At 33.2% G+C, this 25,657-nt stretch overlaps 1 protein-coding gene across 2 annotated transcripts in view; it reads right to left on the bottom strand.

Moving 5' to 3' along the window:
• Positions 1–25,657, bottom strand: part of Hrs (Hepatocyte growth factor regulated tyrosine kinase substrate) — a 92,091-nt gene that overhangs the window by 54,273 nt on the left and 12,161 nt on the right. Inside the window, exons 3-7 of one of the 2 annotated variants that reach the window (XM_035364759.2) lie at positions 17,576–17,660; positions 11,543–11,618; positions 4,944–5,036; positions 1,156–1,279; positions 806–927 (exon numbers count right to left, since the gene is read on the bottom strand). In XM_035364759.2, the coding sequence (XP_035220650.1) occupies positions 806–927; positions 1,156–1,279; positions 4,944–5,036; positions 11,543–11,618; positions 17,576–17,660 (500 nt within the window). The remainder of the gene's footprint in view (positions 1–805; positions 928–1,155; positions 1,280–4,943; positions 5,037–11,542; positions 11,619–17,575; positions 17,661–25,657) is intronic. The other variant, XM_035364760.2, reaches the window with a different exon arrangement.

The raw sequence follows: 25,657 nt of genomic DNA, 5'->3' as shown, positions 1-25,657 counted from the left end.
TGTTCCCATTAAACTTACATATTCAATTATTTTTCTCCTCTTAGTTCATTAATTATTTTACGATGCTTAAATAAAAACTAATTTTATAAAACTTTATTTTTTTACACCTTTTCTGTCTCAATGATCCATCATGAATTAAATTATTCAATGGAAAAATCATTTTTCAACAATGAATAATCAATTCTGTTATATCAAATGGTTGAAAAAACAGGTGATTTTAAAAAAAATTCTGCCAAATTTATATTCTTTCATCATTTTTATTTTAAAAGGGGGTGTTTTGAAATTTGCAAAAATTTCAAAACTTAAATACAAGATACATTCTTAGATGCTGAAATTTTAATACAATAAATGCCAAACATTTGAAAAATTGAAAGATTTTCAAAAATTCGACCATCCCAAGACAACAATCCCCCCCCCAAAAAAAGAAAAAAGAAAGAAAATTCAGAAATCACATCAAAATTGCATATAATTTTTATTTAAAAGATTTCTTTCTACTGTGTCTGATGGAGCAAACAGTAAAGTTTAGAGATTTTTAGTTTGTTATATATAAAGACATATGCAAGAAATTGTTATAACATTAAGTTTTAAAAAATCTAAAAACAATTTGAAAAAAAAAAATCAACTTCACCACATTATACTGCCATTCCCAGAGAGTGTGTATACAAAATTTAAGCTTGATAGCTTATAAGGAAGCAATTTAAAAGTGGATGACTATGTTTTCACTATAAAGACAGGCACCATTAGTGAGTCAAATAAAAGCTTATTAAAAGAAGCAAGTTATTTTTTTAAATAAAATTTAGACTACCTTTCTGTTAAATGCAGAGAACTGTGTTCTACAACGATGACAACAATCTCCATCTGCCCAGTCGGGAGCAGTATCAGCAATAAACATTGCATCACTTTCTTTCAGGACTTGTAATTTGAAACCTTGAAGAAATAGGATAATGCATGAAAAACCATTAACATATTTTTTTTTTTTTTATTTCCTAATCAATCTAGTTGTTAAATTATGCACAGCAAAATAAATAAATAAATTTTACCATTTTACACAAGCATGAACTACAGAAATGCACAACTACCTCTTATACACTATGCAAATAATCAGAAGCAAAAAATATTCAAATTTTTATTTGTTTTTAATACAGTTATAATTACCTTCCATTTTTAACATGTTAAATATGTCTTGTACAGCCCGATATTTTGGTTCATTGCGGAAAGCATGAGCCCAAATCTGTATTAGCTCTAAAACTCTATTCCGTACATTCTCATTGACAGTGGTCTACATAAAAAAATAATTAGGTGTGACAGTAAAAAAATTATATAAAACATTAAAGTAATACACATTACTATGCAGGTAAAAGATACAAAGGAAAACCCAAGAGAAAATAATAATTAGCTAATAAATAATATCCATTTTCTTTTCTCAGATATTTATATTTTTAACAATAATTTTCTTCATATTCTGATTTTTGAAAGAAGCCTAGAATACATAAAAAGTTGACATTAAAAATATAACATTTAGCTGACTTTTAAGCTCCTATAGCCAATAAACATAAATACTTCTATTTTTTAGAAAATTATCAGAAATATAAAGATGTAAAATATGAAATAAAATTATTAAACTTAACTGGAAACAATTGGCAGTAGACCTTTAAATTCATAAATTTTAAATAAACGCATCCCTGCTTAAGAGTACATTTGCACCAGGTTGCCTCACTCTGCAGCATGTTACGTCACTCTTTCTCTACAATGTCTCTGCACTGCCAATTTCTTTAAACCAATTGCTGCTCAGGATTAAAACAAAGACTTTCCAACTTATAAATACGATTGCAGTTAGTATGCATCACCTTTTTCTTGCCTGCTGCTGCTTGAATAAACTATGTCTCTCACTTTACCATCTTCCTCCGTATCTGTATACAGAAACTGTGGAGAGCGTTTAGCACCCCTAGTGACATACCAATTTAAGCAAAAATGTATTTCTGAAGAATTTTCTTTGTTCAAAATAAAAATGTTTTAATGATCAAGCCAGTTGTGATTTTCTCTCAGTCATCTACACAGCAGTTTTCTCAACCATGACTAAACAGTGAAAGTAGTTTTACCACCTGCCAAGAACTACATCATCATATACCCATATGTACGTAGGGTTTACCATAAATGTTGCGACACACTTCTGGAGGAGGTAGGGCAGGCACATCATAAGGATTAATAATTGCATAGGAACCCATGGCCAGAAACATCATTGTACGCCACCACGGGATGTTGTACAAGAAAGTGCTAGTGGAAAATGAGGATTGCCTCATTCGAGCGGTAGGTACCATACAAAGAGAATGGAACACTGTATGAATGGAGAACTTGCAGACATGCACTTAGTGTATGGAATAGCTGACGGTAATGGACGAGCTGCTGCACACATTTATCAAGAACACTTTCCCAACAAATATCAACAACCCCACAGTTTGTTTGCACGTCTCCATCAAAATCTGTGCGACTATGGGTCATTAAGAAGCGGCAGGACAAGTGAGGGCAGGCCACAATCGACTCACTCGGTTGTTAGGGAAGAAAGTGTTAGATACGGTGGAAAGTAATCCAAGGACCAACATACATGCCATTGCCTCTCAATTAAGAATGTCTTGTACCAGTGTCCAGCGTGTCTTGAACGTCGAGTCCTTCCACACCTTTTCATCTCCAAAGGGTTCAGTTAGTGCTCCCTGATGACCATCCTGAATGTGTGCATTTTGCACAGTGGTTTCTGCAAGAAAATGCTTGTGATGTTAAGTTCCCAGCTCATGTGTTTTTCACGGATGAGGCCATATTCAATAGGAATGGCATATTCAATCACCACAATCAGCATTTGTAAGCTCAAGAAATCCCCCACAGTGTACGGCACAACAACACTTCAAAGTTCATGTATGGGAGGATTTGGTCGGCAACTGCTTAATGCTGCTTCTGGAGAGCCATCAAAAGTGTCATGTAGCACAATTCTGTTGTGTTTGAAATGGATCTTGTGGTGAGACTCGCCTGCCCAGCTGCTACAATCAAAGAAACTTCAGGTGTGTTTGAACATGTCTGGCAATCAATGATTCATCGGTGTCAGGCATATTTGGCGTCTGATCGTGCAAACTTCGAGCATCTGTTGCAACATTCAAGCTGTCGTACACTATTTGTATTCCTGTCCAATAAATGTTTCAAATTAATAACTTTCTTGTTTTATTTCCCATCTTCTACCTCTGCTACCACTTATCCCTAACATTTCCGGGTATGGGTTCCTATGCAATTCTTAATCCTTATGATGTGCCCTATCTCCCCTCGAAGTTTGTCGCAACATTTACGGGACACCCTGTATATGTATGTCAACTGATTATTGATCTTATACACAGATTTCTTACATAAGTAAATTAATTAGTAATAATACAATCCGCAATAAATTTAAGTAATAAATTATAAAATTACCATGGATTAATTAAAAAGATTAATTACCAAAGATTAATTAAAAATTATTCAGCTTTATGCAAATGAAAGCTTGATGTGCAGCGCACTGAAGAATCTGCAAATCGTAGTTCAGCATTTCTTATAACAAATCTGCAGAGTTCATTAATAACTAATTGAAGGCTGGAATGCCTTCTCACTGCCAATCAAGTGGTGGTGCCTAATGTGGCATTACCACTGAAGAAACACTCATAGGCTGGTACGGGAAAAGCTGGTCCTCATTGTTTATTCTCCAGTTCAATCACCATTATATTTTCAGTAAGTATGCTGGTATTGGCATAGAATGAAAGTTATATACTAGTTGTCAATGTATGTGGTTTTGAATTAATTATTTTATTTCTGATTGAAAAAATAATCTTTTAACATGAGTTATACAGATGATTGTTCAGTAAGGCTTTCACAGCAAAATAGAGCTTCCAACAAATGATGAAATTGTAAATTTACTGACTGAGCTTTCGGACAATTACCCAAGTGATTTTAGTTATGCAGTGACAGTGATGAGGAATTCTTTCCTTTCACAGATGCCCATAATATTTCAGATCCGGAAGATGAAGATCGTGAACATATCATGCAAGGGAAAACATGTCAACAGCATGTTTCCACAAAATATAAAATAAACCAATATTAATATAAAATAAACCTTGCTGAATACAAATTTTTGCATTTTCGACTGTTGGGCTATGCCATATTTCTGAAGAAATACAATGCTTTCTTTTTTTATCAGCCAGCAAACTCCACAGTCTCATTAAAAATCATTGAAAGAAAACAATGTATTCAATCCAGGAAAACACTAATCAGAGAAATAACTTCATGTTTAAAAGTGGAATTCCACATGCAATGAAACACGTCTTTCACATGCATATGCACACTTGAGTTGCCACATAAATAAATTTGGACATGCCATGGCTCACGATACAAGTACTGCGGTAAAATAATGCATTGCCTCATGAATACTTTATTTATGGGGGGAAGGGGTATTAAAGCATAAAATATATAAAAACAGAAGATGAGTGGATGGAGTGGTTCATTCTTGTTAAAATTAGCTGCAGCTTAAGTTTTCGCCAGCATTCAGAATTTTCCTGTTACAAACTGGACAATGGCACTTGCCAATTTTGGCAACTAAACATGGAAGCTTCATTAACAAAGTACTGATGTAGTACCTTATTAATGTCTTACATTAGGATCTTCTAAAAAATAATGCTATTTTAAAATATTAAGCACACCTAATAATTTAATTCACTTTTAACAGCTTTAACCATCAAAAACACATGCAAGTAAAGAGAAAGTTTTGAATTTTTAGCAAATTTATAACAGTTTCAAATGCAAAAGATGGGGGAAAATCTAAAAAGAAATAATTTGTTATATGGAGAACAGGCCTATATTATTATACTGCCATAAATAATGCATTTTAAAGAATGAAAAAAAAAAAAAAAAAAAAAAAAAACACCTTCCTTTACCTTTACTAAATCTTTCAACTCTTCCATAAATGGTCGAGTTGCTACTTCTACATGGAAAGGACTCCCGCAGTTTTTCATGCAAGATTCCAAAACCTAAAAGTCAAGGAAAAAAATTCTCAATTAAATCTGGGTGAATTTTATTATAAAATAGCATTTACAGCATTCACATAATTTACTAAATACCAGATTATAATATGAAAAAATATAGCATAACATAAAAATATAACTTGCAATAAAAATCTAATCTTTTACACTTGCAAATATGATGATAAGTTTCAACAAATGTTATTCATTTTGTTTCTAAATCATTCCATACCTTCCCCGACCCCTCCCGGTGGTGGGTTCTAGTTTTTTATATGTACTGACCGCTGTGGTCACTTTATTATGGTGGCACCTAGTAGGTGAGCCACTGCTGCCTCATATGAAGGGACGGACAAATTACATCCATGCCTTTTCGGGAACTCGAACCGCCGCTCTTCATTACAGCAGTCAGAACAGGGTTGCCACTCAAACAGGAGAATGAAATTCCCTGACTTTTCCAGGTATGTTTCGAGAAAATTCCAGTCTATCCGCGTAATGTACGTTCACTGTGCTAAGAGGTAAATTAATTATGGTATTACTTGTACTGTGTAGCAAATTCACTTAATTATTCAATAAATCCCAGAGGACATTTATTCTTAATTATTCTTGGTACACTTTGTTTGATAATTTTGTTTACTTTTCCGCTTAAAAAACTTAATAAAATTTAAGATATATACATTGGATAACAACTGTATGTTTTATTTAATTATTACTCATGATCATCCCCAGTTCAACACAAGGCTAATCCGGTTCTTATAAATCACAACACAATGCTAAAAGTTAGGTTACATTTTAGGTAAATTTAATTTGTGTGAGGTGTATTCTTAAAAGGCAGCTTAACACTTGAAAACACAAATATAATTATAATAGGAGTTGTTTTCTCCACTGAAGATTTAGAATCTGCCCAATCTGGAATAACATAAAGCTTTTTTTGCAGACATTCTGCAGCTAAACGAAAGAAAGAAATCTATTTTAATAAATTGAGGTATTTTATATTTATTTCGCAGCATACATAAGAAAAAATATGTGCATTAAATTTGGTATGTCATCATACTGCTATAATTAATTTCAGGATTATGCCAGAGAAAATTTCCTGAAATTTGGAAATATTATTTACTAATAATAAATAAATTTAGAGGGAAGAAGCGACACTAAATTATATGAATAACATAAAAATAATTACTTAAAAATTGAATTAGAATAATCAACGATATTCTAGCGAATATAGTTATGTTACATGGTTATCCTAGATGATTGATTATTATTTTTTTGTTTTACTGCAAAATGACAAGGTATTTATTAAAAAGAAAAAAAAAAAAAAGAATTGCGGTAAAATCCTAGTATACGATACGGCCTTCGCATGATTTTGAAAATTGTCCCCAAGAACAAAATGACCCGTTTACTGCTCATCATCATGTCGCCAAATCCCGTTGTAGCATACATGGAGATTATTCTGACCAAAGAACGTCTATGTAAAAAGGCAGAGGGAAAATTTGCCAAGGGATTTGACGATGGAACGGCCAGAATTTCCCTCTCCGCGATGTGTACAGGAAATTGAGAAACACGTATTAAGAAGAAACGTTCTTTGACAAAAAGGAAAACTACGAAAATCCGTTTTTAAATTATTGCGAAAAATCCAAGAAGAAACGTTTTATCAAAGAACGTTTTTTCTTGGATTTTTCACAATAATTTTAAAAACGGATTTTCGTAGATATTCCCCCCCCCCTTAAAATAAGTAATCCACGAATTAATTTACTTGCGCCAAAAAATATTTTCTTTTCCTATAAAGACATTTTAAACGATATTCATTTTATAAACTCTTGATAAAGTGACCTTCGAACTTCGACACCGGTTTCGAGCTTTGGCGACAAATATATCGCGCATGCACAGCTCTTTCCCGCTATGATGGAACCGAGCCACGTCATTTGCAGAGAGGTTTTCCTTCTTTACAACACATATATTTTTTTAATTTTAACCTTCATGGTACCGTGTACTAGGATTAAACCCATTTTGTTTTATACGAGAACAGGTACTTTCTTTAGTTCATGCACTGCACATGCGATTCTCGAGGTTATTGGAAACCAAAAGTTGCGGGAAACTTGCTTTGCCTTTCTAAAAAGACAACCAAATTGGAGCTGCGAAAATTGGCTCTATGCCAGCTGCCCGAATGACACTCACGTGATACACAATTCGCCAAAAAAGTGATCTCTTCCGACGTCGGCGCAAAACTCACCTTTTTTGGAGGGATTGTTGTATGAAATTCTCTGACTTTTCCAGATTTTGACTAAAACACTTAAATTCCCTGACTTTTCCCTGAATTTTTTGGTCAATTTCCGAATTCCCTGACTTTTTCCGGTTTTCCAGGTAGCGTGGCTACCCTGTCAGAATCACTAAATGGGAAAGTGGTTAGTGGTCCCCACCTGTGTTTTCCATTTTATGTAGTTTGATTATTTTAAATATGTACAAAATCTGAAAAGTTTTCAGAATTTCTACTACAGCTACCTTTCATTCATATTTTTATATAAATGCTTGTTGTTCTTTATGGAGTTTTATATGATAAAATGGCAGAAATTTCCAGCCATGATAAATAGCTTATCCATATAGGTAAAGAATTCTTTAACTATGATATATAGGAATTCTTTAACCTATGATAGTGAAGATTCTTAAAAAAAATGCTCATAAAAAATTTAAATATTTTATAGTTAGGGTACAAATTAATCAAAAAGAAGTCCCTGCTATCATCGATACAGGGTCAGAGGTAAATGTAATTTACGAAAATATTTTATTATTTTCATAAATCTTAAATTTTAAGTCTATTAATGCACAAATTAAAATTATTGAAAATAGTCCTAATACAAAATTACTCTCTTTACCAGGAGGTCTTTCTGTGACTAAAGTAATTAAATTGTTATGTAAAATTAGTAGATTCACTTATACTGTGATATTTTAAGTTGTGAATTCTAATTTGACATTATTATTATTATCATTATCTTGTGTTCTTTACTTAAATTGCAATTGAATTTTAATAATTATGAAGTGTATCAGTTTAAACTTATCATAAGTAAAGGTATTCAATTAGATAAACTCTTGCACAATAATTTTGTATGTAAAAATAGTGCAAGTACTAAGAAATTTGATAATTATGCTGAAAGTAGTAAAACTGCTAATGATCAATTGTAAATAAGCCTCTTGTTTAAAAAGAACTTAGAACATAAAGGAATGCTCTTATGCTAACAAAATCAACTACAGCTTGTGTGTTAAACAAGAACAGTCAAATTCAAACTAAAAATGTGATGTAATTAAACAAGAGGAGTCAAATTTAAATTAAAACTAATCAAGTAAACCCTCATGAACTAGTGATTAAAGGCTATACAATTTACTTTTAATTTAAACTGGCTCAGTAATTCTATCGTCATAACAAATTCAAATGTCGGCAGCAATAATGTCAAAACAAATAATTACAAATTATCAGAGCTGATGGGAACTAATGCAACGAGCAAGTGGAAGTCAGAAACACACTCTGTCTTACACTCCAAAAAGCTCAGTTAGAAAAGTGTCTAAGTGATTTACATTCTGGTGAGAAAATAGAAATGGGAAATTATAAACAACTGGGTAATTTACATAATAATTGCATATAACAATTTTCTTTCTCCTTGTGTATTCAGTGTCTTTCTTCAACATGTTTCCATTTAAATTTAGAATTTTTGGATTTAAATAAAGATTTCTGTTATTCTAAAAGAACTGAATGCATTTAGAATATCTAGAACAAGCTGCCCCCAACCCAAAGATGTTAAAAGTTCCAGTGTTTTCTTCTACAAATTACATTATAACATATACAGTGATCCCTCGTTTTCCGCAGTTAATGGGGACCAGAACCTTCCGCAAAAGCTGAAAAACCACGAAGTAGGATTTGCCCCTAGGAATTTTTGTGTATGTAGGTACAAGAATGTTTTAAATATGTAAATATTATTTTAAACGTGCGAGTGCTAATTAATAAGGTTAATTACAAAACCTTATACAGTAATAAACATTAATCAACATTGCTTTCTGAGAAAGGCAAAAAGTCACGTGTTGGTGGCGGAGGAGAGGCTCCCATTTGACTCGTAGAAGCTTTAGGCTCACTCGGAGACTCTTCTGCTGTAGGCGCTGATGGTACAGCTGGGGGCTTTACCTTTGAGAGAAACATGGTGACGGGTAGTTGTTGTCTGTGTTTTTTCTTTTCCTTCAAAATTCCCCTGTACAAGGACATAACCCCGTCAACACGATTGCTGAACTTGACAGCTCAAACCATATTGTTGTCAATGTCTTGTGTAAATTGTTGCATCGCTCTTGCCATGTTGCACAATTGTTGCAGATTCTCCAGGGTAAGGCCACGCTTTTCAGTTTCTTCTTCGTCTTCATCTTCGTTTTCTTCCTAACTTGCAGACTTTGTCATCTCAAGGTCAGTGTGTCCGAGCGGCAATCGATAAGGGTGCTGATGTCTTCTTTTGTCATGTCAACAAATCCTTCATTCCTTATGATGTGAGCCAGCCTCACCATCTTCTCCTACGCTGAGTAATGAACTTCTTCAGGAGTGAAGCCTGGATAGTCGTGCACCCCGTTCGGACATAATTTCTCCAGCTAGAATTTGCGGTCTCACTCTTCATATCCTTTAATGCTCACTGAATATTAGACAAACAAGAGGCAATGTCATAACTGCACCAGTATGCTTTCAAGGTGAATTCGTCATTGGCATCGTTAACTGCAGAGACGAGGCCCTCCATCATGGAGTGAGTGTAGAGTGCCTTAAACGCACGAATGACACCATGATCCATCGACTGAATTAGAGATGTAGTGTTCGGGGGAGAAAACTATCTGCACACCATCATGTTACATGGCCTCCTGCACAATCCATCATGAGAAGGGCCTTAAAGGGGAGGCCCTTTTCAGCCAGCTACAGCTTCACCTGGGGAATGAAACAATGGAGGAACCATTCAAGGATCAGAGCATTCATTATCCAGGCCTTGGAGTTATGCCTCCGAAACATGGGCAACAGAGCCATACTTTTTGTTTTTTAATGCCCATAGATTTTTGGCTTTATAAATAAGGCCTGGCTTAAGCATAAAACCTGCAGCATTGCCAGTCATGATGACAGTCACATGGTCTTTGTGAGCCTTGAAGCCTGGCTTCTTCACTTAGTCCTTGAAGAGGAATGTACGCGAAGGCATCCTCTTCCAAAAAAGCCATGTTTCATCCATGTTGAAAACTTGTTCAGGGAGGTAGCCTCCCTTACTGATAAGGTTAGGAAACTCTTCCTCCACGTAACGACAAGCAGCATCGTTATCAGCAAAGTCGCCTCACCATACAGAAGCAAGTTTCTGAGGCCATATCTTTTTTGAAATTTTTTGAACCAGCCTTGGCTGAAGAGCCTCATTTTCGAGGAGGCGAATCACTCCTGGCAGCACTATTACTGGCTTGAGGTTTGTCAGCACCTTCTTCAGCCTCTTCATTGTCGTCATCGGGCAAGATTTGGTCGTAGAGAGCTTTGGCCTTTGTCCTGACCATATTAGTGTCCAAACTCACTGTCTTCTTCCTGCAATCAGCAATCCACTATGACAGTGCAGCTTCCATTTTCACAATTCTGTTATTATGCGGAGTTACTACATGTTTCGCTTCTTTATTGAAGCAGTTTTGCGTATTTTTGCTTCCTCTTTCTTGATGTACCACACTGTAGATTCATTCACCCTATAATGGCGTGCCACAGATGCATTACTTCTGTCCCATATCTAAAAGTTTCCCTTTTTAGCTGATGGTCTTCTTCCTCCTGGGCGTCCCGGAGGAAGCTTTCGCAGGGGCACAGTGCTTAGGCAGCATTATAAGGGCTTAATTAATAAAAAAAAAGTTATCGCTTAAACAAAAAAAAGTTATCGCCAACACAACACTAAAATACAGTATATGAGACAGTCAACATCACGGACAAAACTGGCAAGATACAAGAAAATATGCTAGGTGAGGCTGCGATGATGCGCAGACAATCAACTCACAGGGATAAATCCACTTGTACTCACATTGGTTGATGTCACACCGAAAACCAATAAAACGTTGCCTTTATGAGAGCCTATGTACTCTAAGTCAACTCATCTCTTTGTTTGGTTGTATTTTTTCACTTTTATTTTTTGATGAATATTTTGGAAAAAACCCGCGAAGCACTGAAGCTGCAAAACATGAAGCGCGAAGTGGCGAGGGAACACTGTATTATGAGATATGCCTTATTTGAAAAAATTACAAGTTTGCACAAATTGGTGACTTACTTTAAAAGCTAACACTATAACAGTTACAAAAAGCAGAACATCCTTTGTGTTATGGATAAACGACACTCTTTGTCTCACGTATTACACATTTTGTACTGCGGATATTTTCCATTTATTTGCTTGATTATTAACAGCTCAATTGTGTCCAGAACTAAGCTATTCATGAACAGGGGGGGGACTGCTTCCTCTTGCAAATAAAATGACAAAATATATCTAACAATTCCATACCTGCAAGGTATACAAAACTACATGAGGATTTTGAGCAGACAACTTTTTCTTTATGCAAGAAACAACATATTTTGGTCTGTAAGAGAAAAAAAAAAAAAAAGAATAACTATATTACTGGTTAATGAAGCATTGTATTATTAGTGAAAGTTAAATCCTGAATAGAACATATGACAACTTATATATGAAAATTACACAAAGAATTTTAAGCAACAAGTCATCCTAAATTCTACAAATTATCCTAAATAATATAAGTAATTAATTCACATTTCCAGCAATACATTTTCAAAACAATAACTATTATAATTTGCATACTTTTCACTATTACTTCTTAATGCTTCTATAAAGTGTATGGATTTTAAGTACATTATAGAATTTAACATGTCATCTGTTCAAATTTGTTACTGTTTAGTACTAAACATAAAATGAAATTCTTCTGAATCTGGCAATTAAAGGCAAAATAAAATTTTTTATTAAAATCTGTCATAATCATGGCAAAAATGTGGCAAATTAAATCTCAGATGAGCATTTTAAAAGCAAATTAGATATTTTATACAACAATCAGCCATGAACTCTAAAAATACACCATTCAAAAGATTTTTCAAATTTATTAAATAAAAGTGAAAATTTTTCATATGGTATACATTTTGAATAGAACTTTACAAGTACTTATATCATTTCAAATGTTCTACTTCAGGGGGGAAAAAAACACTTTTTCTAATCACAAACAATTTTTATTTACTGTGTAATAGTATGCATAAAGCAATTTTACATAACCCTATAAAAGTAAAAAAATTATTTAGAACACAAACACACACGAGAAAAAAAATTTCTTGGAAGTTTTACTTTTTAAAATTTGAATATGGTTTATATCATAAAAGCAGATTTGGTACTGTTCTATTATCGGAACCGGATTCAGTAATGTAGGTATGTATGTATGAATGTCTGCATGTACATACAGAGGGTGTTCACACATTTTTGTTAACAATTTTGCAAAGATTTATATATAAACAAAGCTTGGAATTTTAATTTCTAATATGTTCAATTTGATAGCACTTTTGGTTGACTATCCTATTACGTCTTAATTTCCAAGATAAAAATCCTTTTCTTAAAACACCAAGGTTCATTTTATTCCACTCCTCCTTCACAGTCTTCCAGAGTCCATCTAATGTTTTGGAATGCCGCTTGTAGAGAATTTGTTTTTAAAGTCCAAATGCATAGTAATCCATAGGAGATAAATCAGGGAACTTGGGTGGGATGTATTTAAAGGGAGTAGGTTTTGAATTCCAGTTTCATTTCTCATTTTTAAAAACTAGATCAGTAGATTTAGAGGTATGTATGGCTCAGAGCCTTATCCTGATGGAACTTAACACAGTGAAGATTGTTTGGATAAAGAGATGGAATTTCTTTTTAAAAATAGGTGTTAAAACATATTTCTGATAGTAATTCAAACTAATCTTGACATTTTTTTTTACTTTCCTTATTTTAAGTTTTCTGTCACAAAAAAATCCACTAATAGCCATAAAACCTTTAGAAAAACTTTCCTTGTTTACTCTGAACCAACATATTAACTCTTTTTCTCCTCTTTTTGGCAGTAAATCGATCTTTTTCTATTGCAGTCAGATAAGTATATCCAAGTCTCACCAACAGTAACAACATATTTCCATTTTTTACCTGCCAAATAATTTTCATACAGCAATCTGCACATCTTATGCAGAGAAAAATGTTTTGGCGCTAGGCAATGAACATTTTTTTTTTTCTTTCATTAGCTTTAAATCAGATTTCATAATTTTGTTCACAATTCCTATAGAAATATTTAAAGATTTTTTAACAGGTCTTTGGGGGTCTGGATATTCCTTTAAAACATGAAATTCGACTTTAGATTTAATAAGAGCAATACATACCTTTGTTGGGTACGCATTTTTTGCCTTTTTCCCAGTCAGATGTAAACTTTGACTTTTTTTCCCGCTCATATTAATTATGCCACTTATTTCACATGTAGAAATATTAAAAGCATGCTTTTCACAGATTTTATTAATAATTGAATAACAGTATTTCTCTTCGGACAGTGCAAAATTATGCCTTCGATCCATTGTTTATTTTTCAGTGACATTTTAAAGGAAAGAGTATTTTTAAGGCTGCAGACGATAATTAAACCTTATTACAATTTGATGCAAGTCATATTTATACTTTAAAATAAATATTTAAATTCATGAAGAAAATCATTACAAAAATGTGTGAACTCCCTCTGTATTTATATGTACCTACGACTGTATGTGTGTGTATACATATACACATAATATGCACATACATACATTATTGAATCTAGTCTCAATAATAGAACAGTACCGCAGATTTAATACTGAGGCAAAACAAAATATAAACATTTTTAATCACTTTGCATCTGGCAATCCAGTCAATATTCTACTTTTGGTTGGTTGTAAATTTTAAGGCCCATAAGCTTGAAGGTTATGATGCCTCAGACAAATAGGGAATATGCCCATTTAAAACACAGACAGATGTATGGTATAAAAGCAATTTAAGAATATCCTCATGCTGATGTTATAGTGGACTAGTAAACAAATGAAAGAAACATAATAAATGAATGGAATTATAAAATCAAGTGAAATCAAAAAATAACACATTAAAATGTTTAGTACATCTTTTCAACAGCTAGAAGTATAAAAATAATTCAAATTAGATTATAAAATTCAATCTCTTTAAAACAGAGAGACAAATTAACATTGACCTCTTTTCCAAACAAGTAATGAAGAGGTCTTCAACTTTATAGAGTTTGACTTGCTACAGTGAATTATCACTTGGTGCGAAATTGGTTAATTACACTTGGTTAATTACAGAGATTTCAGAATGTTAAAAATACAATTTTTATTTAACAGAACTTGAACATAAATACCCTTCTTATGCTTGACAAGATCAAATACCACTTGTGGCAATGAAACTAAATTAATAGTCAAATTTTTAAAAGTTTAACTAAGCCCAGTAGTCAAAGACTACACAATTGATTTTTTACTTTAAGTTGGTTCAGAACTGCAGTTTACTCATCTGTAGTTTGAAATTTGCCATGTAGGAAATTTCTCTTCCTGCTCATCCTTTAGACAAAAAATAAAATGGCACAGATACCACAAATCATATACAAGACAACCAATGAATGGGAAACATGTGTTAGCTTCAGATGTGTTAACAGAGTTAAAACCTCATCATTGGCATTTGGCATTTTACTTTACAGTGATTTAATTTGGTAACATTCTATTTCTTTAACCTGCTTAGCAACATTTTGCTCTCATCATGACATATTTGAACATTACACAGAAATTAGAGTACATTTTTTTATGAAAAAATGCATTCTCAGCTTATATTCAAAAATATACACTACATTTATTTACATAACATTTTACCGATCCTTTAAAGTTATTGTACTCTTGGTTTATACACAGATTAGTTTATATTCAGAAATATACAGTATATATTTATTTATATAACATTTTAATGATCCATTACAATTATTAGAGGTCAAAAGCAAATGACACAAGAGTGTCATTTATTTGGTGTCACTTGGAATCAATTCTAATAGAGGACAATATTCAACTTGATACAATGTGGCAAGGTGCTTTAAGTCATTTATTTACAAGCAATACATTGTCTTACAAAATTATTTTTTAAACACATTCAAAACATGTTGACTGTTATCTGGCCTTTATATTTTTGGAAAATTATACTTTTTAATCAGAGATTATATAGTTTTATTTAATTTCACTTTTTTAAGTTATAGCCACTGCATTTTTGCACCTATAGTTTCCAATATCTGTTTGTTTGAATTTTTCTTTCCATCAGCTGATACAAAATATTTTAATTCAAATCTTTAGTCATCTTTAACTGCCATGTATGTTCAGCATTCAGAAACTCACCTTTCACTCAGTTAATTACTTCCAGGTTTCTTATTTGCTTTATTTAAATTAGAAAGTTTCCTATTCTTTTGTGCATGAATTATTTATCAAAGTATAACATACTTAAAAAATTAAAACAATAAACAATGACCACCTATTGAAGAGAAACAATAAAACTAAAATCAAGACAGAAGAAAAATAACAAATATGAATGAGATAGACGAGTACAGTTTTACTAATTCTTAGAAAGTGTTTCCTAACAGCTTGTGCTTCTTTTTGAGAATTGACTTTGATCACTTTTAAGAAATTTTATTCTTTTACTTGTTACATTATTCTGAAACCAGATTACTTACACATAGCTTCACATAATAATCATATAAAATTTGAAATCACTTCTACCAAGCAGAATGAGAGAGAATGCATTTGTAGAATGCATTGGATAATCTTTCAACCCGCAAGACTCAAACTTTGCATGCAAGAATTAGAGAAGGGAAAAAAATGCATTTTAGGCACTTTATTATACCAATTTTCTAAATATTATGATAAAATATTTTAACACTAGAATTAAAGGGAAATTATTAAATTTCAGAAAATAATTTTTTAAATGGTTTTTGGTAACAACTTTACATGCATACTACACAGATAATGATATAATATAGATTTTAAAAATAAAAATTCACCATAAAATATTGATAATAATGTAATGACATTTTTGCACTGTTAGCAGTATTTAATAATAGAATATTTAATAGTTCACTGTTACACTATTTATTGGATCTTATTATGGCACAATAATTAATACTTTCTAATGTATCCATTGCCCCCACCAAAAAATTGGAAATGCATTGCCAACTTTGAATCAATAGAGTATCTGTAGACTAAGTGATAACTAATTTTTCACCAAGGTAGTGCACAAAAGACACTAGCCATTTTAAAAATGGAATGGACCAAGAATTTCATAAAAGAGCAATCAATCAATACAATTAAAAAAGCAATAAACAAATCAATAATAAAATTCTTATCTTTTAAGAAATTCTTCTGAATTTACTTTGTGCTGCTGTTCTCTCCATGTACTCGGTGGTCTGTTTTCGCTCAACGCGTTCACTGCCAACTACAAGAATACCCGTAGTTAGCAAACTGAGTTTACTTATCAGCTACGAGATAACTTGTTATTGCCTCACCTAGAATCACTGAATATGAGCATTCTCATAGCAAATGCATGCAGGTTTAGCATACAGGAAGAAACTAAATAATATACTTGGTGAATTTAAATAAATCATTTATTTCTCAAAACCTAGATACAGTACCTAAATAGTTAGAACTCAAATCCATTCATTGAAGGAGGGTCATTACTTAGGAAATCTTATAAATAGTATGCTCAAATTCTTATTCAGCGACTCATGTAAAACTAATGGAAAGTAACATATTGCCCATGTAGGAGTTGTGCGAATATGCAGAACGGGTAAGTGTGGTTTTAGTCCTGAATTATCTCAGAGTTGGCACAGTGGTCAACATATCAAAAACCAGCTATGAGTATAACTTATATGTGAACTTATTTACTGGTAAAATTAATCTGAAATATCTATATTTAAGCAACAGAAAATAATTTAAAAGCAAAAAAAAAAAAAAAAAAATAGATAGGTTCTCGGCACATGTGAATAGACTCACTGTGTCAGTTTTGGTAGAGAATGTGTTAAAACAATTAGAGAATTGCACACGTTCAGCACTCATTCAACTTTGGCATTTTGCACTGGCATGCTAAGCACATATCTGGGCTATCACATAAATACTTTTTTTGGTAACATCATGGGTTGTTTTACATAACTATTTTGGTGACATCCTGCTTTGCCTCATAAATATGTTTTTTATGAATTTTCAGTGGGAATGCTGATAATCAGAAACTAACCAGCACTTTTTCATGGTGTAAAAATCAATTGCTCAATTATGGCCAATATCAACATGTTATTTAAGTGCTTTAAATATCAATTTATTTTGAATAAAAATAACTTATCAACTTATTCAGTGACATTCCAACAGAATAACTTTACAATATTTCACATTTTACTAATATGCAAAATGAATTTTCTTTTAATGAAACCCACATGAAAAATAATTACAAATGGCAACTTACTGCACATCACCTTGACGTATACTGTCACAGATTTGCAGAATGCTTTCCCAATCTGGTTCTAACAATAAATGACTCGTCGCTTTTTCTGTGAAGAAATGTTTTATAAATAAGAGATTCATAAACTATAACTTTACATTACAATTTCCATATATTATACAGTATTTTCATAATAAATGTCAATATTATTTCACAAAATGATACAAGAGATACTCAAACCATTTAGAGTGCAATAAGAATTTGAATATTAATTAGTATTAACTGTAAACTAGTAATCAATCACATATAATTCTACTTTTCATTAAAAACATTATACTAAGAAGGATGAGTAAACTATTAATTCTCAACTTTTCATTAAAAGAATTATACTAAAAAGGATGAGTAAACTATTAAATATCATGACTTCACATGGGTCAGTTTTCCGTACTTTCCTGTTAGCACATAAAAAGCTGAAAAAAGTGAACTGTTGCAAACTTTCGCATCATAACATAGATTTATCGCTTTTGCAACTGCAAGATATCTCCACGTTTTAAGAATGTCTGTAAGTACAACATTAAGAAAGGAGTTTTTCCTGTGGTTTATAGTTCAATCATGTATCTAACGGATTTACCAAACAATGCAAGTAATGTAACTAGTTTCTTACAAGAATAAAATATATTGCTAAGCAACTGTCAGTGTTCCAATTTGCACAAAATGAAGTTTCATTTGGGTCAATCAAAGAGTACATGACAATGTTTGAAAGACATGGAAATTGTGGAAATGCAAGTCGGCAACTGGTTTGCAGTAAGTAGATTGCCATTTGTTACTCTCATCAGATTCACCTATTGCTGGAAACGACATATGTAAAATTTTGCATGGAAGAACTCAACAAGGCCGATACTATTGTTACAGACTGGAACAATTATTTGAGATAAATATGTGTCTACAAAATGCAAAGTCATGAAAATAAAAAAAAAGGGAACAAAAACCATAGGGCTACAACAAGACACCATTTGAAGTCATACTTAGTGAAGTTCATGTAGTGGCAGAATGTTGTAGTTCAGGATGAAAAAATCTTAAAAGCTATTACAAAAGCAACTGTCAAACATTTCCCATTGGAAATAAACATCAAATTACTGCCAAAGTTAACCAATCCTTCTAAAATATAAATTTCTTTTCTCCTTTAAACAAAGATATTATTTAGCAATCAAGAAACATACAAAAAATATAACAGAAATATATATATCTTTCTAATGCAGAAATTACATATGGCCCAATTTTTTACATTAAAAATACATGGTAATCAGTAATGAAATTCTAGGTACACAATAAATATAAGCACATATACATTGTTTTTATAATTCAGGAGCTAAGGCTATTAAAAAGGAATAGATTAATTGAAATTATACACCAGCATAAGTAAATTTAACTCCTACTACATTACATTCAATTCTATCCACATATTTAACCTTATCCATGCATTATTGGAATTTCATACAAATAATGAAAGAAATCCTCAAAAAATAATTAAAAAATTTGTATTATTCTTTATGAATTATTTCAACATCTTTTACTTATTTAAGTCCTTTCCATCATAAGTGTATTCAATAATTTCTACTTTATTTTATTGAATATATTTATACATATACAGTACACAGTCCAAACTCCGGACTCCTCGTGACTTCAGTGATTCCGGATTTGGGATTTTTTCTGGATATTAGATCATCAGTCTAAATCTAGTAAGACGGCATGTAGAGATTATAAAATTAAAAATATGAAATAATGAAGTATTTATGATATAAAGGGTATCAAAATTTACAAAAAAAAAGCTTAATATTTCTTTGTTTATCTTATTAAACATTTCTTTCAATGTAAGTTGTTTAAGTTGCTTTTTTTTTTTTTTTTTTTTTCGGTAATAATTTCTTTTTAATTCTGCAGACAGAAAATCTCTTGTTCAGTTACATTGTTGAAGTCTGTAACTGCTGTTTCGAGAATTCAGACTAACTTGTCAATCGAAATTTTCTCATTTTCAGTAACTTCTCTGTCACTTTCTTCACTATCGGTAGTGGTATTTTCTGGATCTAAAACCATACTACAGATTTCGCCATTCATTACTTTATTAATGATTGAGGAGCATTGGCATCACAATGAAAAACTTCTTTTATATCTTCATTTATTACCGCTTCTCCACAGTGCTTTACGAAATCCGTTAACTGGAAAATCTCCCCTTTGTTTTGCATCCGAAAACCTTTAAAACTAGCGGCTATCATCAAATTTAGCTATCCTTCACTATACATATTTGGCTATGCATCATGAGCTTGGCGACTAACAAAAAGGGTAAAAGTATATTTTAGGGTACCCCTTCGCGAAACTCGGCGATTTTTGTCGTTACATGGACACCGAGTTTGTGCAATTCTTTAACTTATTTTGGCCTGCGTAGCGGCGATTTTCGGCGCAAAAATTGCCGCTACTCAAGCCAAAAAAACAAATCAAAGAATTGCACAAACTCGGTATCCATGTTTTACACATCAACCTATTTTCACTTTAAAAAAAATCCCCGAATTGCACAAAAATGGCATTGTGCACTTCCTTTACTTTATCTATGTTCACATCGACCTATTTTCACTTAAAAAACATCAAAGAATTGCACAAACTATGCTTTATGCACTCCCTTGAAGTTGTCCATGTACACATTGATATATTTTCCCTTAAAAAGTCAAAAGAGCACCCAATTCTACAGTAGAGGCAAACAAAAAATACATAATCTCAATAAACTACACAATAAAATAACACAAGAAAGGAAAAACCTGTTATGTATTTTAGCACTAAAGAAAGCAAATATCTCCTTACCTTATTTAGAAATTCATTCGTCTTCAGTCTGTGGCACACAAAATTCCTTAACAGCATCCAAAAACTTCCTAAAATTTTCTGAACTACAATCCGTATGTCAGCGTCGCCAAAGAAATTCACAAAAATAAGAGTAAAAAATATACTACGTAGTTTCGGACTATGGCTACTAAGTAAACCTTCATATACACACCAGTCAATTAATGCACTTTTCCCCTTTCATTCCAAATCATACAGAAACTTCAAAATTAATCCTACTACATTCAGCCATTGTACCGTCTAAACAATGAAACAAGAAATGTACTTCCTAAGCAACACACAACCCAAAAGCCCTTGCAAAAGATCCCATGAATCAAAATTTCCCAGAATAATGCAAACGATTATGTCATAATAGCATTTCCATAACATTCAACTACTCAGGTTACCATAAATTATACAACTTGGCGATAAACGAAACAACAAATTGGCGATAAATGAAACAGCAACTTCGCGATAATACAAGAGGTACCTTAAAGTCAACTCTAACCATGAAAAATTGTTCCGTTAAATTTTACCTTGCTTTTATCGCACAGTGAGACAATTAAGCCTGAATTGTATTAGTCAAGTTACTTGTTATACTTATGTCTATTTCTTGCACATGATTAGGCTTATCTAATTAGATCTTAGTTCTAAATAGATAAACTCCCACACATACTTAAGCCTTATTGAGGGCCGGCACTAGATATCTTACCAGCTGATGCAGTCTCTGCGAGTCCTAATTTCTGCGACTCGATGTGACCATACGAGCCCAGCCACTGGTCTGGGTTTATGCCAATAACAAATCTGTTATTCTTGATTCAAATAGCCCTAAATGTAATTCTTGGGTCTATGAGTATCATCAAAAAATCTATTTTTAGCATATGGATTTTGGTAAATTTTTCCTCGTCAACATTTTTAGCACATTTAAATTAAATCTGTAATCATCACCAAGCGTAATGTCAACATAAAAGGTTACCATACTCCTTTATTATTCAATTACTAACATTAAAAAAAAAAATTGTTTAGGCATTGCTACATGAGTCATTACTCAAGTTGTCATGTTTTGAAAAACATGTGTTGATGAAAGGAAAGTATGATAATAATTCACCAAGTTGGTGTCAGATCAATGATGTATTCTATGTGGAATGTTTCAGTTTGAGATGTGTGCCAAGATACGCAGCAACGGAGCAAAATTACTGATTGTACAAATTTATGCTAAAATGATTGTTTCTTCAATAACAGGGTATTTTATTTAGTGTTGAAGTGAATCAGGACTCTCCAGATGTTTTATGCGCGGAGGGGGAAATCAAATGCTCATGTGTAACACCTACGAGTAAAATGTTGGTGGTTTTGAGGTCCGGATTTTAGATCATTCCGAATAAAGGACGTCTGAAGTTTGGACTTTGTACTGTATATATATACAGAGAGAGACAAATAAGTCTGTCGTCTATGTATGTATTTACAAATACATTCATACATATATATATCTAGGATAATTCTTAAGCATAATTCATCAAAAAATAGCATTAGCTCAAAATTTTTCTGCTACCTTCAATATGGTTTGACAAAATATTACAGGAAGCAATATATAATTTATAATTAGAAAACGTTTTATATACCATCTCCAAGGAACATAAATTCAATTAAAACCATGAATTATTAAAAGAAAAAAATTAGTCAGCAACTTTAACTAGAGGGTAATGGAGGATATTGAAGAGTTAAGGGATTATCTTGTAAATATTTGTAAAAATGTATATAATCAATATTGGATTCTTTTCTTTTACTAATGAAGGGTCAACTCTTTTCAAAAGTCTCAATTATAGCCCGAATTGAGTGAAGATTTTATCTTTTCCTTACTTTTTGGCCAGTATTTAGTAAATTTTGATTAAACATGTTGAAATTCAGTTTTAATAAATTAAGAATATTGGAATAAATTTCTTTGGTGAAAAACATCTTTAAAAAAAAATTTCAAAATTAAAATTAATTTTATTTCAAAAACATTTTTGATTTTTTGCAATCCTTAATGTTTACAATCCTTAATAATTTGCAAAAATTTCTTCACATTACGTTATAGTTAACGTTTTTACAATTTTTTACACTACCTCACAGTTACCAACAAAATTTTTGCAACAGTACCAGAGTCGTAGCTAGGGTTTTCAGCGCCCAGGGACATCTGAAGATTTCGCGCCCCCTACTGCTTGCCAAGGATGGAAAACATTTAATTCTAAAATGTTGTAACATCAGTTTGGCGCCCCTTGGATTCCGCGCCCGGGGACAGATGCCCCCCTTGCCCCCCTCTAGCTACGCCCCTGAACAGTACACACATTTTACATTACGAAAAGTTTACAGAATAGGTTTTTAAAATATATCTAACAGATAGCTGCTTAACACTCAACTTTACCTTATATTAGTGCCCTCTATTTATATAGTTAGAAGAAACACACTACTTAACATCACTTAGTTTGGCATGCTGCTCCACTTTCCAAACGCAAATATACACTCACGTTTGTGAAAATTGCAACACCATGAAGGACTTACGCGAGTGAGCTGAAATTTTCAGAAAGTTGCGCATGATATGCAAATGATTAGAATTGCAAATCCGTAGCGCATGCGTATGCTGAGCAGCGCCCTCTGAAAGGCTGATGGATCCGAATAAATAGACGGCTGTAGCGAGGCGTGTATGGTTATCGGTGGTTATTTGCTAGTGGTAAACGTTAACTCAATCTGTACTTATGCCTCGTCGACGAAAGAGAGCGAGATTTGAACAACTTACAGAGTTTGAACGAGGGAGAATCATCGGCCTTCGTGAAGCTGGACTGTCGTATCGTGCAGTAGCCTCTCGTGTGCAGCGTAACAGCAGCACAGTGATGCGCGTTTGGAAGCAGTGGACGGACGAGTGTCGGACAACTCGGAAATCCGGGAGTGGACCCCGAAATGTGACGTCAGCTCGCGATGATAGACACCTGGTCCGCATGGCGCGGACGGACCGTACAGCTTCCTCTAGACAATTGGCAGCACTGTGGTCAATAGCTACAGGTGTTTCATTGTGTGCTTCATCAATTCGTAGATGTCTGCTGCAGTGTGGACTGTGCGCACGGACTCCTTTATACAGGATCCCCCTAACGCACGACCATCGCCGCCTGCGGCTACAATGGGCCAATCAGCATAGAGACTGGCGTGCTGATTGGCAGCATGTCGTGTTTTCTGACGAATCCCGCTTTAATTTGTAGTACCATGATGGCCGCATTCGTGTCAGACGCTATGCCGGTGAACGCCACCTTCCGGAGTGCATTATCGAACGCCACAGTGGACGAACACCCGGAGTTATGGTCTGGGGCGCCATAGCATATCATAAACGATCTCAATTGCTACGAATTGTGGGCAATCTGAACAGCAACCGGTATATCCGTGAAGTTCTACAGCCCGAAGCTGTTCCCTTCCTTCAAAGCTTGCCAGGCGCTGTATTTCAACAGGACAATGCCCGCCCTCATACTGCTCGGATTGTTAAATCCTTCTTTGCAGCGCAGCAGGTACAGCTTCTTCCTTGGCCTGCGTGTTCCCCGGATATGTCGCCAATTGAACATGTGTGGGATGTCATTGGTCGGCGTCTTGCTCGTGATCCTCGTCCTGTTGCGTCTGCAGACGAACTTTGGGTACGCGTACAAACGATATGGAATGCTCTTCCTCAGTCAGACATTCAAACTTTGTTTGACTCCATGCCACGTCGTGTAGCAGCACTTATTGCGGCGCGTGGTGGCCACACAAAATACTGATTCTGATCTCTTGTTCTTGTTTGTTTGCTTTGAACATTTAATCATTTATTTATACCACTACCACTCAACTGTGTATTAAATTGCATTCAATTATGACGATTCCTTCTTGGTGTTGCAATTTTCACAAACATGAGTGTAGTTGGTAAGTTACATTAAAATTTACTTTTTACTTGCCTTTTTAGTATTATTTATGTATTTTTTATCAGTAGTACCTAGTTTCTTTTTTATTTATTTGCATAATTCATGTTGGGGAAGTTTTTTTTTTTTTTTTTTTTTTTTTTGTTGTAGGCAAGAGTTTTTAAATTACTTTTGGTTTTCTACTCTTAAATGACTTTAATTATTCTAGTCTTTACTTGCTAATTTCTCTAAATCCCACTTACTTAAATTTCTTTTTAGTAATTCACAACATTTGACTTTACTTTTACCCTTGCCTACATGGATGACGAAATACAAATTGAATTATTGAAGAGTTAGGTTTGGAGGCAACTTCTGCTTGATAAGTCTGTCTCCTGCTTGCTCAACAATTATTCACTTATACATTTTTATAAATTTTTAGGATTAAAAATTTTTTTGGAATTATATATTATACATTTATTATATTCATAGATTTTGATACTTGCACTTGATTTACATATGCTCTCAGAATTTAAATGATATTGTAGAATAGTTCGGAGCAATAATTAATCTTTTTTGTTTTTTGTAATTCAATTTCATTTAAAATTTAATTAACTTTAAATTTGCTTTTTACGAATAGAAAATGTTTGTTAAATTGAAATTTCATTCCTTGTAGCAAAGGTATGGCTGTATAAGTTGTGGAAACAACTTTTAAAGTCCTCTTTCGGAAGGCTCTTCAATGTCGACGTCACGTTCTTCTTGATGTCTTCAACATCCACAAAGCGTGTTCCTTTGATCACAGTTTTGTGTAAAAAGAAGTCTGTGGGAGCCAAGTCAAGAGAGTATGACCGAACATTCCCAAACTCAAAACTGCGATCAAAGGAACACACTTTGTGGATGTTGAAGACATCAAGAACGTGACGTCGACATTGAAGAGCCTTCCGAAAGAGGACTCTAAAGCCGAGCACAGAAGTGTATTACGGTAGATGGAGATTACTTCAAAACCTATTAAAAGGTTACATTTTTGACATCATCTGTTCTGGTGTTATTAGAGCAGTCCTGGAAATTAATAAGCACACCTTGTATTTTGTGATATTGCTGTTGAATTGAATTTTATGGTTCAAGTGTGAAGAACATGATATTTAATAAGTAAAGATTTAAAAATGCCCCTTTGGACTAAACGTTAAAAAATGCCCCTTTGGACATAATATGAAATCTGAAAGCCTTCAGATTTTTCCCCCCCTCCGGTTATTTTGTTTATTTTTATTTTTTTGGCTGGGGGTGCAGAAGTTCTGATCGTAGATCATTCCTGGTATTGGACATCTGGATTTCAAACGTTATACTGTGTTTGAGT

This window comes from Stegodyphus dumicola, chromosome 5 (assembly GCF_044657685.1).
Source record: "Stegodyphus dumicola isolate Sdum_Otavi_A_Nest chromosome 5, ASM4465768v1".
NCBI classification, from domain to species: Eukaryota; Metazoa; Arthropoda; class Arachnida; order Araneae; family Eresidae; genus Stegodyphus; species Stegodyphus dumicola.
The sequence above is the reverse complement of the archived record's forward strand: the minus strand, read 5'-3'. Positions and strand labels throughout refer to the sequence as shown.